The 19,738-nt window shown below is 41.3% G+C and overlaps 1 protein-coding gene across 7 annotated transcripts in view; it reads right to left on the bottom strand.

Moving 5' to 3' along the window:
- USP48 (ubiquitin specific peptidase 48) overlaps positions 1 to 19,738 on the bottom strand; it is a 69,680-nt gene that overhangs the window by 47,657 nt on the left and 2,285 nt on the right. For 6 of the 7 annotated variants that reach the window (XM_037033021.1, XM_037033025.1, XM_037033022.1 and 3 more), the window contains exons 2-6: positions 6,571 to 6,691; positions 5,475 to 5,631; positions 1,839 to 1,966; positions 1,399 to 1,523; positions 778 to 886 (exon numbers count right to left, since the gene is read on the bottom strand). In XM_037033021.1, coding sequence (XP_036888916.1) covers positions 778 to 886; positions 1,399 to 1,523; positions 1,839 to 1,966; positions 5,475 to 5,631; positions 6,571 to 6,691 — 640 coding nt within the window. Of the gene's footprint in view, positions 1 to 777; positions 887 to 1,398; positions 1,524 to 1,838; positions 1,967 to 5,474; positions 5,634 to 6,570; positions 6,692 to 19,738 lie in introns of those variants that run through there. The other variant, XM_037033026.1, reaches the window with a different exon arrangement.

Raw genomic sequence — 19,738 nt, 5'->3', positions numbered from 1 at the left:
GTTGTGCCAAAGGAGTAGGAAAAGTACAAAAATACTTTAAGAAAGCTTTATAAGCCCTGGCTGATGTAGCTCAGTGGATTGAGCCTGGGCCTGCGAACCACACAATCGCGGTTCGATTCCCAGTCAGGGCACATGCCTGGGTTGCAGGCCAGCTCCCAGCAGAAGACTCACGAGAGGCAACCATACACTGATGTTTCTCTCCTTCTCTCCTTCCCTTCCCCTCTAAAAGATAAATAAATAAAACCTTAAAAAAAAAAAAGAAAGAAAGCTTTACAATAAGCTCGTCTACTAGGTTGTGTGTCTATTCCTCCTTGGTAACAAAGGTTTCCTTTTAGCAGCTTTTGCACTCAGAACAAAAAGAAACCAATTCCATCATTACATAAATACACAGAAAGCAGAAATACGGAGTGGCAGGGCTGAAGAATAACCACACTGACGTAAAAGCTAATCTACACTCAACACATTCTCATTCTCATGAACCCTACAGTACAGCTTAGACTCCTTAACACTCCACCGTCCCCAGTCACATAGTAAGATATCACAGGTACACAGCTCCACATACAAAATACAGTTAACCTGAAGTAGCCAGAAATTATTTTAAGATGCAGCCTGCTTCGATACTTTACAATTTATAGTTTCTTCTAGATCGTTACATACACAGAGACACTTCACATACAGAAAATGTCGAACAAATTTATCCATTAAATTTACAAAAGCTATTCCAAATAGCATTTAACTACTAATGAGTAAAACAACATATACACCAAAATTGAATACCTTCAAAAATTCCGAGATACAATCTGTTAATTGTTTGTGGCCTTGGATATTTAACTCCAGTTCATAGAACTTTGATAAAAGCTTAGACTCTCTGCCACACTGATTGCAACTATAACAAAATAGATAAAAGTAAGATCAGAGCGGGAAAAACAAGAAAGTTCTCCTGTCTTACATCCTAGAAATACGAATAGAAGCATTTATTACCACAGTTCTCTTTCACAGAAAATGTTCACACTATCTACCTATCTATATAAAATAAAATACAGAAAGTGATTGGTGAGGCCATGTATTTTATAATTAGGTAAGCATTTTAGAGTTGTTTTACATTTACTCTTTAGTATTCTAGCTGGCTCCAATCTTCCTCTCTCTCTCAGCTAACACCACAGCCATAAAATAAATGGCAAGAGCTCAATCAGACATAGTTCCCAACACCTGGATGGCTTCTGCTGTGATTATCAAGTCAGTTGTTTACATGTTCCCATGGCAATGTATTGCTACAGCTATTTCAGGTCCCATGATTACCCACTAAAGCTATAACTTGGAACTGAGTTGAAAATTAGATACCATCTGAGTGACTGTCTTAGAATACAGTGTATCTCTGAAAGGCTGGAACACACTTACACAGTTACGTAAGCATATTCCCCACAGAACTGCTGTTGGACAATGTTCCGCACATCTGGATTCTTTTGTTTAGACAAAGTATCTTCCAAAAGAGACATAAAGAGCTTTGAAAATTCTTGGGCATCCTACAACACAAGTGTGGGTTAATAAACAGAAAAATCATATCTTGCTTTTCAACTTCTGCTACAGACAGTAGTAAGTTAAATATTCCCGAAACTATCTGTACTTTGAACTTGGCTGTAATGTTGAATCAGTTTGTGCCCACATAAGAATTTTTAGAAATAGGATCAAGGAAAATGTATATAATAAACTGAACAGTAACTAGACACTGTAATTCAAAATAAAAAAATTTTTTTTGAAACCACTTCATTTCCTCTGTAAACATTCTAAGGAATGCTTGGATACTTTTTAAATTTAAAAAATAAATAAAAGGTTCTTACCTGCTGTTGCCCCGTGTCCAAGCCCAAGGCTTTAACAAATCCTGATGGATCAATGTATCGTCTGTTACTGTTTTGCAACAAGGCAAACAAATACTGGAGATGCTCACAAATTGTTTGAGGCTCATAATCTATTTTAAAAAAATGTTCATTTTTAAAAAACTGCTACTCTTTAAAATATATTTCATCTTCACATGAAAACATAATTAAATACCCTTACATCCAAACTGTATAGTGTTTTATAATAGTTTTAAAACTTCGAAAGAAACAAATTAATAATCACATGTCCTTCGGAAGTAACGAGGCAGCCATAGCTGTCTACAGACACACCGCAAAAGAGGGCACATGTACATTACAACAATCGCAATTGTGACTAGTTTAGAAAATGTCAAAACATGCTGAAACATTCACCCTGAAAATAAGAACCTTATTTACCATTCATGTAAGATGACCAAATACTTTAATGAAATCTCATTTATGAGGACTTGCCACAAACAGTGCAAGGGACAGGAATCTCAAGCACAGAGATTCAAACCTGAATGAAGATTTTGCTGTTATGAATCCTAGAATTTTTGAGTTACAAATTTTAATGAGTTGAGGGAAGGTATGCAACTCAGATGCGTAAATCTCAGGGGCCTTAAAAGACTTGACTATTATCTTCTGTGCCAGTTATTAATTTATTACCATTCAGCTCTAAATCCACCCTCTCAGCCTGCTCTGTGATAACAGAGATGAGCTCTGCAACTATGTCTCCTTTGCCAGACAGGGCAAGGCTGCTTTATCAGTAGGGGCACCGGAGAGGACAGTGCGGCTGCTCCTCTCGCAAGGCTCCTGTGGACTCCAGGTTCCTGGAGCCGACAAGCGGCAGGAGCTTCCTTCTGCACCTCCTGTAGCTTCACCGTGGAATGAATGCATCTGGTGAGGCACTTCCCCTGCAATGACCACCCTGTGAATGACCTTCTGCGCATCCCTTCGGTGGACTTTACAAAGGGGTTCCCAGGCCCAGCACCTCCCTGAAGCGTTTACAGCAGACCCACCCACCCCACGCCCGCCCACAGAGGCATCTGAGCACCTCTTCGGGCACCTGCTGAGCCTCGGCAGTGCCCTCTCCCAAGGGGTCTGGATCTCAGCCCCAGGAGTAGTGGCTGCCATTCCCATATTGTTTCAAGCCCTGTTTAAGTCTTACTGGCCAATTCCCCCATTACTTTAATTTCCTGTTACTAATCCCCTATGCTTTCTCTGTTCAAATTATTAAGCAGTGTCTGTCTCCTGATTGGGCCCTGATGGTTTATCTCTTTACTATTGGTTGACCTAAAAGTTCACTTGTTTTTTTCCATACGATGGCTCTAGTAGTGCTTAGTTGTCTTTACCTTCATCTAAAACAATTTTGTTAGATTGCATTGTGACAGCTGTCATATCAGCATGCATTTAAAAAAAATCAAAACTGGTGAATTTTTGTGCAGCTATTTGAATACTGAAGATAGAAGAAAATACAAACATTATGGGATATTTCTTTGCAAAGTTTTCTGCTGGAGGTCTCTCTCTGGATGACGCTCCATGGTCAGGGAGACCAGTTGAAGTTGAGAGAGATCAAACAGAGACATGAACTGACAGCAATTGACATTATACCAATGGAAGACAGCCAACATACTCAAAGTATCCAAATCAATAAAGTTATTGGAGAAAATTTTTTCTTCTAGCCCTGACTGGTGTGGTTCGGTGGACTGAATGTCGACCTGCAAACTGAAAGGTTGCCTTTGATTCCCTGTCAGCACATCCCTGGGTTGCAGGCCAGGTCCCCAGCTGAGGACGTGCAGGAGGCAAATGACTGATGTTTCTCTCCAACATGGATGTTTCTCCCCCTCTCTTTCTCCCTCCCTTCCTCTCTCTCTGAAAATAAATAAATAAAATCTTTTTTTAAAGTGTCTTTTATTTCATGGAAAAAAGTAAACAGCCTTTTGGCTAACCCAATAGCAAAACTGTGACTTTCAGGAAATCAGTATTTCATTTGCTAAATAAAGATAAAAATCTCACTTCCTGGGGTGCAGGGCTTTGCAGGCTGTTCAAAGCCATTCACATAAGTCTGTGTCTGCTCCAACTTTTACTCTACAGGTTAGACACTCCTTGAGATCTTAAGTAACTCACACCCCCTGGTTTTCTGATACATAAAATACAAACGCGGCTGAGCTGGGGAGAGAAGACAGACCCCACCGTCCCCAAGATAAACCCTTTCTACCACGCTGACCACACTGTGCCTGTGAAGATAACACCAGAAATGTAACACTCTTATTAGAGAACAAGGGGAAGAACTTTAGTGAAATACTAAAATGTACATGCTTAGAAAATCATTAAAAATTCCTTGAAGATATGTATTAAAGCCACAATACCCAAAGAATTCTGGCCATGGCACACCATTTTATAAAATGGAAATTTAGTTTTCACTTGTTATTTAAAAGGTAAACTTATACTTCAGCAAAACAATGTCAAAAGTTTTTTAAATGACCCATCTTATAGGACTCCTCCTTCACACACACTATTACCTTAAATATTTAATACGCTATTTACCTAGATTTAAATACCCAGAACTCCAGAAGTAAAGCTCTGTGGAGAAAACCTGAAGGACGTTTGAGCACTGCGAAGCAGAGACTGCCACCGGTAAGGACCCAGACTCTGGCACACTGCTGCTGTCTGGAGGGCAGCCAGACGCAGGGCTTCGAACCCTAGCTTTCCTCACTCCGAGTCAAAGACATTAATCAGCACTGGGCCCCAGTCGGATCACAAAACCAACACGGGATTCACAGATGAAGGCGACTCAAAAACTCCCCAACGTGGAGCTCCCAAACCTCCGCAACCTTAGACACTCACTTCCCTCCACGCTCCCAAACCCCCCAACTTTGAGGAAGAGAAATTCATTTATTCCATGAATATACCCGCTCAAAGAGAATAAGCTCTCAAAACAAACTAGTGTCAACTAGGAATGACAAGCCACATTCTGGGCATGAAAACAACCAAGTAGCCTTCATTCAATTCCTGGTCAGGGCACATGCCTGGGGCATGTACAAGAGGCGACCAATGGATGGTTCTCTCTCACACTGATGTTTCTTTCCCTCTCTTTCTCCCTCCCTTCCCCTTTCCTCAAATAAATAAAATCATAAAAAATAAAACAACTAATTCCAGTAGAAACAGTCTGAAACTGAATGTGTCTAAATTTGCACATTAGTGGCTAACTTTACCAAAGTTGGTGAATTTAATCTTAATTTTAGAGATTATTGCCTAAATCAGCCTATTTTAATAAATACTTCAATGTAACAAACTAGGCAAAAGAGTAACCCTGTCTGCTTTGCTGACGGATTTTTATCGATCACTAGGAAATAAGGGACTACAATCACAGCGTATCACTTAGAGAAACTGTCACTGTAAACAGCGTAAGAATGTTTGCCATTTTGTACACAAAGGGTAAAAATACAGACGAAAAGAAAAATGGTTTTGAATCCTGACAATGTTTATAAAGGATTAGGTCCATGCCTGGCACGGAAGGAACCGGTGATATAAGTTTTCTTCCTCTGTTTGTTTGGTTCAGAAGTGACCTAGCTGGCAGTACACTCGGAAGTGAGCCCTGCCCACACCATCCCCACTGACCTTTCTCTTTCTGGATATCATCTCCCATCATGTAGTCGCTACAGGTACTCTGACATAAGTACAGCGCCTGCCGAAGCTCCAAGTTGAGAAACCAGACTTGAAGAAATGTGTTGACGTAACAAGTAGCTCCGAGGTTAGTAAGACCCACAAATGAGTTCTGCAAAAATAGAAAGTTTACCATCAGAAAAACCAATCTTCCTGTAAATAAAAAAATTAGAAACAGCATTATTTTTTAAATTTCATATTAAAAATTCATCAAAACTGTCTCAACCAGCACGGTACAACACAGCACCTTCAGCCTCTCTTGGCCGAGGGCAGGGCGTCGCCCCATGAAAGCTCCGTCTGGGTGGACTGCGGGAGTGAAAAGGTTAGGAGAGCACCAGGCTCGCGGCTAGTCTCGCAGCCGTCTAGTCTTCTGCAGCCACTGACATCTAAGCCTACAACAGTGAGCTCTATCGGTTTTGCACTTGGGGACAGAGGTTTTTTACTTGCTGTATTCCTACCCTGCCAACATTCGGAAGAATGACAAAGTAAAACTTCCAGGAACGTTCCTCTTTATCCTACAGATCTGGGAGATGGGGGTGACTTTTTCCAAAGATTGAGAATTTCTGAAACTTACAAATAATCATTCTTTTTAAACAGAAAAAAATATCTATGCAGCTGACAGTTTTGTGAATGCCAGGCTTTATGATTAGGAAACATTAATGTTTACCAAAATAAAAAGCAAAATGTAGAACATATAAAAACACAAGCTCAAGAAAGCAAAGCAGTATCGCTGGAAGAGCTTGTTCCATTGACCTACCACCTCCTTTAAAGAGACTTAAAAAAAAGTTCAAAATAAAACGTACACTGTTAGTCAAAGAATCGGCATTTAAACTACAACTGTTGCCAAAAAGTTTCCTGGGTTACGTGCCACCTATTTTAAAGCAGACCATTAAGAACTGTTCCAGTTCAAGCCGTTCAGAGTCTTAAGTCCACTACTTATCTTAGAGCTGCATAGGTTACCCAAAGTCAGTAATGATTTCTGATCAGAGGCGCAAACACACAGAACGAACATAGGGACACCACATAAAACCACCTTGGAAGGATGGCTTACCTTTTTTCTCCTCTCACAATTGGGATCATCAATATTATGAAAACTATTTTCATCTATTTCTCCTAACCATACGTGTTCACCAATCCCAACCAAGCAATTTGGATTTCCTTTGCAGTTTCGTCTATGAAAAAAATATAGTTAAATTTAATTTTAAAATACATAGTTCCATGATATGAGACATGCAAATTAAAACTAATGATACACCACTTAAAAAATCTATTTCTTACCTATGAGATTAGCAAAGCTGAGAAAGTATACCACCACACTCAGTTTGTGAGGCTGAGAAATACAACTCATTTACTGCTAAGGAGAATGCAAACTGGCGAGATTCCTACTGAGAGGAATTTTGCATTCTCTAACAAGTCTACTACATATACACCTAGCCATCTCATTTCTAAGAGTTCACCCTGAAGATACACCCCCAACACACTAGGTTACTCCTCACACTCCTTACCGCATTGCTTGTAACTGCAAACTACCGGAAGCCAGGTGATCATAGGGGATTTGGTACCCACACATAATGGAGTACTACACAAGCGTAAAACAAAAAACACACAAAAAAGACCTCTGTGGGCTGAGGTAATTTCTAGGATACATTATAGTAAGTAAAAAAAGCAAAGTGCAAAAGAGCATCCATAGTATGCTATTTGTCTGTGTGTATAAGCAATAAGAAACACCAAAAGAATAAAGGAGAGACTAATGAAATTGGTTACCTACTGGGATAAGGGTAAAAAAAGTAGGGGGCCCTGGCTGGTGTGGCTCAGTGGACTGAGTGTCAGCCTGTGAACCAAAGGGTCACCGGTTCGATTCTCAGTCAGGGCACGGGCCTGGGTTGTGGGTCAGGTCCCCAGTAACGGGTGCACAAGAGGCAACCACACACTGATGTTTCTCTCCCTCTCTTTCTCCCTCCTTTCCCCTTTCTCTAAAAATAAATAAATAAAATCCTTAAAAATATATAAAAAAGAGCAGAGTGGTGTATGACACTTTTCTGAATATATTGTTCTATACACTATTGGATTCTGGGGCCATGTGAAGTGTGTGTGTGTGTGTGTGTGTGTGTGTCTCTCTCTCTCTCACACACACACACACACACACACACACACACAAAATCTATAAGGATGGAGGGAACCCTGAACACAACACAAACCTATTTCCATAACTAACATGCCTACACTGGAGGCAGGGGAGGGCTAACCAAGGGCACTGGTGGTGCCTCAGGCTAAAAACAAAAGGAACAAATGCCAAAGTCCAACAGCTTCCTTTTCACAGAGACACGCATTAGCAGTTCTGACACAGTATTCTTTACATTCTAGAAGTGAACAAGAAGTAAATATATTGGGGACAACAAAGGAAGCCAAGTTTTGGAGAGAGAAGTTAGAAATAAGAAAGGGAGGAAGAATAAACTGAACTCTGCATACTGATTAGGGAAATAAGAGCTATAAGGCTAAACATAATACAGAGATAGGTAGATTAGGATTGCCATATAAAACACACAGCAATTTCTGTGTGATTATATGTACATAAAATCTATACATATAATTTTCTGATTGATGATATATTTGTACTCAGGAAGTACTTGTTGTCTATCTGAAATTTAAATTTAATTGGGCAACTCAAATGGGATAGCTTTTTGTGAGCTGAGGACCTAAAAGCAACAATATGAGCACACCTAGCAACCAGATCCTAATTTCTAAATATTCCCCACTCGAAGAACCCAGGGCTCCTTGGAGAAATGGCTGTTGCCAAGGCTGAGCAAAGAAAGCACAAGATAAACACGGAATATTTTGCTTGTGCCCAAGTAGTGAAGATGCACCCAAGGAATGATGGGGACACGTTAAAGGAGGCCTGCGGTGGCCAAGCCGGACCCGTCGGAACACTACAAACAACAACGAACCCTGACTGGCGTGGCTCAGTGGGCTGGGCCTTGTCCCACAGACTGAAAGGTCTCGGGCGAGGGCACAGGCCTGGGCTGCAGGCCAGGTCCCTGTCGGGGGCGTGAGAGGAGCTATCAACTGATGTTTCTCTCACACATCACTATTCTCTCCCTCTCTTCCCCCCTCCCCTCCCCTCTCTATAAAAATAAATAACAAGTAAAATCTAATAAATAAATAAGTAAATAGTGATGGAATTATAACTACTGAATAAAGTAAGGAATCTATAGTAAGATGGGTGACTGGATAGATGAACAGGAAATCTCTTCTTTAGAGAGGAAAGCCAACTCACAAAGTAAAAGGAAGGACATAATTAGAAAATCACCATTTGGCATCCATCAGATTAACAAAAGAATCAGGCGAGCCCTGGCTGGTGTGGCTCAGTGGATTGAATGCGGGCCTGTGAGGCAAGGGATCGCAGTTCAATTCCCGATGGGGGCACATGCCTGGGTTGCAGGCCGGTTCCCAGTGCGGGGACACGTGAGAGGCAGCCACACATTGATGTCTCTCCCTCTCTCCTTCCCTTCCCCTCTCTCAGAAAATAAATACATAAAATATATATTTTAAGATTTTATTTATTTATCTTTAGAGGGGAAGGGGAGGAGAGAGGAAGAGGAACATCGATGTATGGTTGCTTCTCATGCATCCCCTGCTGGGAGTTGTCCTGCAGGGAACCGACCTGCAACCCAGGCATGTGCCCTGACTGGGAATCAAACCGCGATCGTCTGGTTCGCAGGCCCGTGCTCAATCCACTGAGCTACACCAGCCAGGGCGAGGAACTTTCTATAAAATAAGTATCATGTGCTTTTCAAAAGTGTCAGTGTCACAAAATACTAAGCAAGGCCAAGTAATCATTCCGTATTAAAGGAGATCAATGAGGCACTGCAACATATGAGCCTGGATTTTCTTTTTTATCATGGACATTACTAACTCAGTAATGTCTGAATATTTCAGAAGGTCACCCACTACAGCTTTAGTGGTAGTAGTTAAAGACTGGAAACACGGTAAATGGCCACCAACACAAAACTGATAAAATAAATAACGTAACCAAATAATGGAAACTACTGTAGTCAGGGAATAAAAGGAGAAAATTTTAATGTTGTGATATGTGACGATATCACTAGTTGAAAAAAGCAGGTTCAAAATACTGTTTAACAATGGGAGTGACAGGCCTGTCTGGACAAAGGTGCAGAGAGGACAGCGCCACCTCCGAGGAAGTTCACCTGTGTGCCTTCTAGATGCGAATGAAGGGTAAGAGGCTGCCTATGCTTCCCCACCACCTTTTGTACCGTTCAGACTTAGAACCATAAACAGTACTACATATCCCCAAAATAATGTTTAATGTTCCACTTAAACATACTGTCTTCTTGGCTTAAAAAAAATAAAAATGAAAACAAGTTTGGCCAATGTAGGAGATTTGTCAGGTTTATGTCAAAGCCAGGCTGGGAAATAACTTACAGGAAAAATAAAAGTGGGACTGTTTGCTGGGGGGAAAGACCCGAAGTCATTTTGTTTTGGTTTTGTTTTTTATTTATCTCTAGAGGGGAGGGGAAGGAGAGAGGGAGAGAAATATCAATGTGTGGTTGCCTCTCGTGCGCCCCCTGCTGGGAACTGGCCTGCAACCCAGGCATGTGCCCTGGCTGGGAATCAAACTGCGATCCTTTGGTTTGCAGGCCTGCTCTCAATCCACTGAGCTACACCAGCCAGGGCCTGAACTCATTTATTACTGTGCCTGTCTCTCATCTCCAACAGGAAAGAACTACTGCAAGGGGGCTGCATCCCTGACAGTAAAAAAAACTCCTCCTTCACACCACAGTAATTCTTCTCGTCTACCCAGACAAGATATAAAGAAACAAACACCCTGATTCACAGATCCTTCCTTGGAACGGAGACCAGAATGTACTGGGAAGATTCCTTTTAAAACACAGGATGGCCAGCACCGTTGCAAGGTCTTCCGGAGGGCAAGAGCAACAGAGTGAAAATGCAGCTTTTCTAAAACAAAATAAGTAGGTACACAGTCTTTCAACTCTGCTTTTCAAGGTATAACATCAAGTCACTTGTGCTTTCTCCTTTTGAACCAGGAAGGTGGCACTTTTCCGCATGACTTGGCTGGGAAGAAGGCACTGTCCTAGGGGTCAAATGCACACATCTCCTTCTCTCAGAAAAGAGCTCCACTGGAAGGGTTAGGATTCAGTGTCCTGGGCCAGGCCAGTATGGCTCCATTGGTTGGAGTCTTCTCCCTCATACTGAAGGGTGGTAGGTTTGATTCCTGGTCAGGGCACATACCCAGGCTGACTGTGATGTTTCTCTCTTTCAAAAACAAAAACAACCCTGGCTGGTGTAGCTCAGTGGATTGAGCGTGGGCTGTGAAGCAAAGGGTCGCCAGTTCGATTCCCAGTCAGGACACATGCCTGGGTTGCAGGCCAGGTCCCTGATGCGGGCCACATGAGAGGCAACCACACACTGATGTTTCTCTCCCTCTTTCTCCTTCCCTTCCCCTCTCTCTAAAAATAAATAAATAAAATTAAAACAAACAAACAAAAAAAAAAACAGACCAAAAAAAAAAAAAAAAGGCACTGAAAGAATGTCCTGGGGTGAGGATTAAAAAGAAAAGAGAGGCCTGGCTGGTGTAGCTCAGGATTNCTCCTCCTTCACACCACAGTAATTCTTCTCGTCTACCCAGACAAGATATAAAGAAACAAACACCCTGATTCACAGATCCTTCCTTGGAACGGAGACCAGAATGTACTGGGAAGATTCCTTTTAAAACACAGGATGGCCAGCACCGTTGCAAGGTCTTCCGGAGGGCAAGAGCAACAGAGTGAAAATGCAGCTTTTCTAAAACAAAATAAGTAGGTACACAGTCTTTCAACTCTGCTTTTCAAGGTATAACATGAAGTCACTTGTGCTTTCTCCTTTTGAACCAGGAAGGTGGCACTTTTCCGAATGACTTGGCTGGGAAGAAGGCACTGTCCTAGGGGTCAAATGCACACATCTCCTTCTCTCAGAAAAGAGCTCCAGTGGAAGGGTTAGGATTCAGTGTCCTGGGCCAGGCCAGTATGGCTCCATTGGTTGGAGTCTTCTCCCTCAGACTGAAGGGTGGTAGGTTTGATTCCTGGTCAGGGCACATACCCAGGCTGACTCTGATGTTTCTCTCTTTCAAAAACAAAAACAACCCTGGCTGGTGTAGCTCAGTGGATTGAGCGTGGGCTGTGAACCAAAGGGTCGCAGTTTGATTCCCAGTCAGGGCACATGCCTGGGTTGCAGGCCAGTTCCCAGCAGGGAATGCACAAGAGGCAACGATACATTGATGTTTCTCTCTTTCTCCCTCCCTTCCCTTCTGTCTAAAAATAAATAAATGTTAAAAAACAAACAAACACAGAACATAAGGGCAGATAAAGTGCTTCCCAGATAAAGTAAAGTTAAAGTTCATCATCACCAAGCCCTTACCATATAAAATGTTAAAGGGACCTATCTAAGACAAAGAAGATCAAAACTATGAATACCAAAGTGACACTCACAACTAGCAACAACTGAATAAAAAAACACAAACAAACTAAGCAAATGACTAGAAATGGACAGAATCACAGAAATGGCCCATTTTAAAAGGGCCAAAGGCTTGAATAGACATTTCTCTAAAGAAGATCTATGAATTGAGGGTTATCAGTGGAGAGGGGAAGGGGAGGGGGAAGAATGGGGGAAAGGGTATAGGGAAGAAGCAGCATAAGTGGTAGGTACAAAATAGACAGGAGGAGGTTAAGAATAATATAGGAAATGGCGAAGCCAAGGAACTTATATGTAGGACACATGGACGTGAGCTAAGGTGGGGGAATGCTGGTGGGAGCGGAGGTGCAGGGCAGAGGAGAATAAAGGGGGGTCTATGGGACAATTGTAATAGCATAATCAATAAAATATACTTAAAAATAATACTGTATTGTATACATAAACATTTAAGAGGGTATATCTCACGTGAACTGTTCTTATCACAAATGTTTTAAAAAAATAAACAAACACAAAAAAACAAAAACCAAAAAAAACCCCAACTTCAAATCAGCAAGATAATCAAAAAGACAAAAATAGGTAAATGATCTAAAAAAGCAGCCCACTAAAGGATACCAAAATAGTCAAATATGAAAGAGGTCAATTTCATTGGCCATTAGAAAAATGCACATTAAAACCACAAAAAGAGACAATGACACATACCTCGTAATGGCTAAAATTAAAATTACACCAACTGTTGGTGAGGACACACAGCAAATGAACTCTCACATACCGTTCATGAGAACAGACCGTGGAACAATGAGTGTGAAAAACAGTGTGGTATTATCTACTAAAGCTAAATAAATGCTTATTACCCAGTAATTCCTCTCTTATCAAAAATGTGTATATAGCACCAAAAGATACAGAATGTTCATTACAGCTTTATTCATAATAACCAAATACTGGAAAATTCTAAATGACCATCACCAAGAAGAAAGAATAAAACACAAAGTAACACAATGGAACACTGCACACCCTAACAATGAACACACTACTGCTACCTACAATGTGCATGAATCTCACACTGCTAAGCAGAAGCGAGACACAAAAAGAACTACAATGTATCCTTAATCGTATACAAAGTTCAAAATTGAAAAAAAAATCTGTTGTATCCAAAGTAAGGATAGTCCCTGGCCCCGGAGTAGGAGGGCAGTGGTACTGATCAGCAAGAGGCAGAAAATGGGAGATGGGGGTGTTCTGGAAGGCCAGTAACATTTTAATTTTGGCAGTAGATACACTATCAAAATGTCCCCTCTATGGTAATTCATTTAATGTAATTCTTACCATTTGTTTAAAAAAAGTAAACTTAATTAAGAACCATTAGAAAAAGTCTAAGAGGAATTAAGAAGGGTCTTGCCTTAGCAGATGTTATAAAAATATTATCAAGTGCCCTGACTACTGCAGCTCAGTCAGCTGGGCATCATCCCGGAAACCTAAAGGTCGCCAGTTAAGAGTCCCAGTCAGAGCACATGCCTGCGTTGCACGTAGGTGTGTGAGAGGTAAGCAACTGATGTTTCTCTCCCTCCCTTTTCCTCTCTCTAACAATGAATGAATGAATGAATGAAAGAAACATTATCAAGTAATTAGAACTGTGGCCCTATTTAAGAGTATTGAGTCATATCAATGGCAGAGAATAGTGCTAGAAATACAACCAACTATACAGAAGAATTTGTCATATAATAAAGGGCTTTTTAACTAACTAGTAGGGGAATACTAGATCACTAAGTGATGTTAAAAAACTGATTAGCCATTTGATAAAAGTAAAATAAAATAAAGATGAATTCCTACACCTTACTCCCTAAATTAAATTAAATGCCAAAAGAACAAAGGCTGAATGCAGAAAATGAAGAAACATCACTAAAACAAAACATGAGTGAATACTTCTATGATATTGAAATTGGGAAATCCAGAAACCATAAAGAAAAGTACTGATAAAATTGATCACATAAAAATATGGGTTTTGCCCTGGCTGGTGTGGCTCAGTGGTGTGGCTGTCAGCCTGCAAACCAAAAGCTCACTGGTTCAATTCCCAGTCAGGGTACATCTGGGTTGCATTGCGGGCCAGCTCCCCAGTAGGGCGTGTGCAAGAGGCACCCACATACTGATGTCTCTCTCCCTCTCTTTCGCTCTCTTAAAATAAATAAATAGCCCTGGCTGGTGTAGCACAGTGGATTGAGCGCGGGCCTGCGAACCACACAATAGCGGTTCGATTCCCAATCAGGGCACATGCCTGGGTTGCAGGCCAGTTCCCAGCAGGGGACTCATGAGAGGCAACCATTCATTGATATTTCTCTCCTTCCCTTCCCCTCTAAAGATAAATAAATAAAATATTTAAAAATAAATAAATAAGTAAAATCTTTAAGAAAAAAAGGAAAAATATCTTAAACAGAAAAATTCAATAAGCTCTTGAAAATCTAAGGAAATAACAATCCAAAACATACAATTCACAGACTACAAGTCGCCNAATAAATAAATAGCCCTGGCTGGTGTAGCTCAGTGGATTGAGCGCGGGCCTGCGAACCACACAATAGCAGTTCAATTCCCAATCAGGGCACATGCCTGGGTTGCAGGCCAGTTCCCAGCAGGGGACACACCAGAGGCAACCATCCATTGATATTTCTCTCTCTCTCCTTCCTTTCCCCTCTAAAAATAAGTAAATAAAATATTTAAAAATAAATAAATAAGTAAAATCTTTAAGAAAAAAAGGAAAAATACCTTAAACAGAAAAATTCAATAAGCTCTTGAAAATCTAAAGAAATCAACAATCCAAAACATACAATTCACAGACTACAAGTTGCCAACAAATATAAGAAGATGCTCAAGGCCACTAGCAAAAAAAAAGGCAACTGAAAATAAGATGCTATTTTTCACTCACCAGATAGGCGTTTGAACTAGGAATGCCTGGGTCGGAAATAGGGTGAACACTGATGGCCATGTTAAATGGTCTGAACTTTTACCATCTATCAAAACTTAAAACGGTCATCATGCCCTTTACCTCAGGGATTCCTCATCTTGCAACCCGAGTGAAAACAATGACACAACCAAGATACACGTACACACAGGGACGTTCACAGCAGCACTGGCTATAATATTAAATAATTGGAAACCTGAAGGTCCATCAACAGGGAACTAGGCATAGAATAACTTATCTATCTTTACACAATGAAATACCAGTCATCTAAAATAATGCAGAGGCCCTCCTTGGCCTGCTAGCTCAGTGGGTGAGAGCATTGTCCCGAGACAGCAAAGTTGTGGGTTCGATCCCTGGTCAGGGCACATAAAAGAATTAACCAATGAATAGAATACATAAACTAAGTGAAACAACAAATTGATGTCTCTCACTCTCTCAAATCAATAAATTTTAAAAAATTTATTAAAGCAGGTCTACATGCACTAAGATGGAAAAAAGTGTACTGCCAAATAAAAACAAGTTGTTAAAAGTATTTTGTGTGACGACCCTCCCCTTTTTTATAAAATAACAATTACGTTGTTTGTTTACATCTGTCCTACCTCTAAAATACATGGCACAGGAAGGAAGAAAGTTTAATTTCTGGGGCTTTCTCCCAGAGCCACCCAGAATACTTTCAGTTCCTCCACAGGTACCAAAAATTGCTGCATAAAAGAATGAATACAGCAGCAAGACATACACCAGGCACAGACTAAACACTGAGTTGGTGACAGTATGAGGCAACAAGACCTTCTTACTCACTGACAGAGAAATGTAAAGTAGAACCATCATTCTAATGGGCAACTTAGCAATATGGATCAAAATGAAAAGCGTGCCACCCTCACCCACCAATCTTACTGCAAGAAACTAACTTGACTACTACCCTCACTGTTAGTTTTAAGAACTAAAACACACAGTACTTGCAGAATTCTATGGCTATAGAATTTACTGTAGATTGCTTCCATCCTGTGATTGTACTAAGCAGTTTCAGAAATACCAATTATGATTATGATCTATCTAGTCTTTGAATATGGCTGAACACCCCTGTGACTCTTTACACTCATAACAAGTTGTGTAAAGTATATAAAAAAAGATATAAGACCATTAATTTAATTATTCAATCTCTTCTCTGTAAGAATCAGAAGAAATGCTCAATCTAAAAGGAAAAAGTAAGTGGGGAAAAAAGCTTTTTTGACATTTAAATAAAACTTGCTTCGACCTCTGATTAAGTGTGGTTCCAAAAGCACAAGCAACCAGAAAATAAAAGATAAACTAGATTACATCAAAATCAAACAATTAGAAGTTATTGTACTGAAAATGGTACCATCCAGGATGTAAAAAAAAAACAAAAACCCCTGAAAGAAAATATTTGCAAATGTAAGGGACTTTTATCCAGTGTACATAAAAAACTCTTACATCTCAATAATAAAAGACAAATAACCCAATTTTAAAAGGGCCAAGGGCTTGAATAGACATTTCTCCAAAGATCTACGAACTGGCCAATCAGCACACTGGCCAAGCAGCACACGAAGGGATGCTCAACCTCAGTCTTCAGGAAACGCAAAACAAAACCACAGGACGCCAGTGCACACCCACTGGACGGCTGGAAGAGACAGAATCAGGCATGAAGACGGAGAGACTGGGACCCTCACACTTTGTATGCACGACAACACAACCACTTTGGAAAAGAATTTGTCCATCATTTCCACACCAGAATCTGTACACAAATGTACACAGCAACATTATTCACAGTACCAAAAAGCAGAATGGCCCAAATGTCCATCAACTGCTGAAAAAATACATATATAAATATAAATAAAATGTGGCAGGTGCATACATAAAACGGAATATTATTCAGCATTGAAAAGAAATGAAAATGACCAACAAGCACATGAAAAGATGCTCCTTAGTCATTAGGAAAATGTAAATCAAAAACACATGAAATGCCGCTTGAAACCCACTAGGGTGTAATTTAAAAAAAATGTAGAAAGTAACAAGTGTTAGCAAGGCTGAGGGAAACTGGAACCCTCCTGCACCGCAGGTGGGTGTGTAAAGTACCAGCACGGCAGCTCTGGAGAACAGCGAGGCTCCTCAACCAGTTAAACACAACTGCCACGTGACCCAGCAATCCCACTCCTAGGCATTGACCCAAAAGAACTGGAAAAAGTGCCCCAGCAAAAACCATACACAAATGTTCACAGCAACACTATTCACAAGAGACAAAAAGTGAAAACTACCAAATGTCAATATAGTTAATGATGTGAGGTGATGGGTGTATTAATTATCCTGACCTTGGTAATCATTCTGCAACATACATGTATATCAAATCAGCACATTACACACTTTAAATATATACATTTGTCAATTATTCCTCAAAGTTTAGGAACAGGATTTTTTTAAGTTCATCTTTTTTTTTCTTTTTTTAAAATATTTTTCATTTATTTTTAGGGGGGAAGGGAAGGAGATAGGAAGAGAAACATCAATGCATGGTTGCTTCTTGTGCATCCCCTGCTGGGAATTGGCCCCTGCTGGGAACTGGCCTGCAACCCAGGCATGTGCCCTGAATGGGAATTGAACCGCGATTGTCTGACTCACAGGCCCACGCTCAATCCACTGAGCTACACCAGCCAGGGCTTCACGTTCATCTTTTAAAAAGACTTCTATTGAGGACTTCCGCCAAGATGGAGGCATAGGTGGAAACACTGTGCCTTCTCCCACAACCAAGTTTGAATACAACTAAAGTTTGGAGAACAAAGACACAGCCAAAGGACAGAAAATTGAATTATACGGAAGTCCGACTACATCTAACCGTTCAAGGGGAACGGTAAGAGGGGCGGAGCCAGCAGCGAGCAGGGTGCGGCAGGACAGATCCCCCGACCTAGGTGCCCAAGTGACCCGGACCCAGTCAGGGTGTGGGGCAGACTGACCGGGATTGCACATTCGCGCACAGTGAGACGGACCACGCAGGCCCCAGGGGGCGAGGGCTGCTGGTGGTGGCACACTTGCATGCAGTGGGACAAAACTTGTGGGCCTGGTGATGGTGGCAGCTGCAGCACTGGTGGGGGCTGGGCGGCGGGCGGCAGACGGGACGCCATTGTTCCTCTTTGACCCCGCCCCCACATACAGCGTCACCATACAGAGTCACAACCCAGCGACTGAGTTGCCCTGCTCTGGTGAACACCTAGGGCTCTGATCCTGCTATGGAACAGGCACGAACAGCCCAAAAGATGGTGCAAGAAGAACTCAAAGTCCCAGAGGCGGAAGAACTCAAAGTCCCAGACCCAGTAACTCTCAGCGACCGAGAAATTGCCAGCCTCTCAGAAGCACAATTCAAGACACTGTTTATCAGGATGCTCACAGAACTAGTAGATTATAGTCACAAATTAGAGGAACATATGAAGGCTAAACTAATTGAAATGAAGGGAGATGTCCAGGAAACCAATAGCGATGGAAAGGAAACTGGGACTCAGATCAATGGAATGGACCAGAAGGAAGAACGAAACATCCAACCAGAAACGAATGAAGAAATGAGAATTCAAAAAAATGAGGAGAGGCTTAGGAACCTCCAGGACATCTTTAAACGTTCCAACATCCGGATTATAGGGGTACCAGAAGGGGGAAAGAAACAGCCACCAGTGGAAAACTTATTTGAACAGATAATAAAGGAGAACTTCCCCAGTCTGGCAAAGGAAATAGACTTCCAGGAAATCCAGGAAGCTCAGAGAGTCCCAAAGAAGTTGGACCCAAGAAGGAACACACCAAGGCACATCATAATTACATTAGCCAAGACCAAAATGAAGGAGAGAATCCTAGAAGCAGCAAGAGATAAGGGGACAGTCACCTACAAAGGAGTACCCATCAGACTGTCAGTGGATTTCTCAAAAGAGACCTTCCAGGCAAGAAGGGGCTGGAAAGAAGTATTCCAAGTCATGAAATCCAAAGACCTACAGCCAAGATTGCTTTATCCAGCAAAACTTTCATTTAGAATGGAAGGACAGATAAAGTGCTTCTCAGATAAGGTCAAGTTCAAGGAGTTCATCATCACCAAGCCCTTATTATATGAAATGCTAAAGGGACTTATATAAGAAAAAGAAGATGAAAAATATGAACAATGAAAGGACAGCAAACTCACAGTTATTAACAACCACACCTAAAACAAAAGCAAACCAAGAGGACAGCTAGATCAGAAGTGGAACCATAGAGATGAAGAACACATGGAGGGTTAGCAACAGGGGAGTGGGAAGAGGAGAAGGGGGGAGAAGGCACAGAAAATAGCATAGAGGGTAGGTAGAAAATAGATAGGGGGAGGGGAAGAATAGTGGGGGAAACATAGAATCTAAAGAACTTGAGACAGGTGGTTATAAACTAAGGGGGGGAGAATGGTGGGGGAGGGAGTGTGCGGGTGGGGGGGAATGAAGGGGGGTGAATAGAACAACTGTAATGGTATAATCAATAAAACATATTAAAAAAATTTTAAAAAGACTTCTATTTATTTTTAGAGAGAGGGGAAGGGAGGGAGAGAAACATCGATGTGTGAGAGAAATATCAACGGTCACCTCTCCCATGCGCCCCCAACAGGGGAACAGGAGGGCAACCCAGGCACGTGCCCTGACCAGGAATCAAATCTGAGACCTTGAGCTTTGCGGGACGATGCCCAACCAACTGAGCCACACCAGTCAGGCCAGGAGGGCATTTTTTAAGTCCATCAACTAACAAACAGATAAATAAAATGTGGTGTATCCAAACAACG

The sequence above is a fragment of the Sturnira hondurensis genome, unplaced genomic scaffold (genome assembly GCF_014824575.4).
Source record: "Sturnira hondurensis isolate 20B ecotype Veracruz unplaced genomic scaffold, ASM1482457v3 Scaffold0021555, whole genome shotgun sequence".
NCBI classification, from domain to species: Eukaryota; Metazoa; Chordata; class Mammalia; order Chiroptera; family Phyllostomidae; genus Sturnira; species Sturnira hondurensis.
The sequence above is the reverse complement of the archived record's forward strand: the minus strand, read 5'-3'. Positions and strand labels throughout refer to the sequence as shown.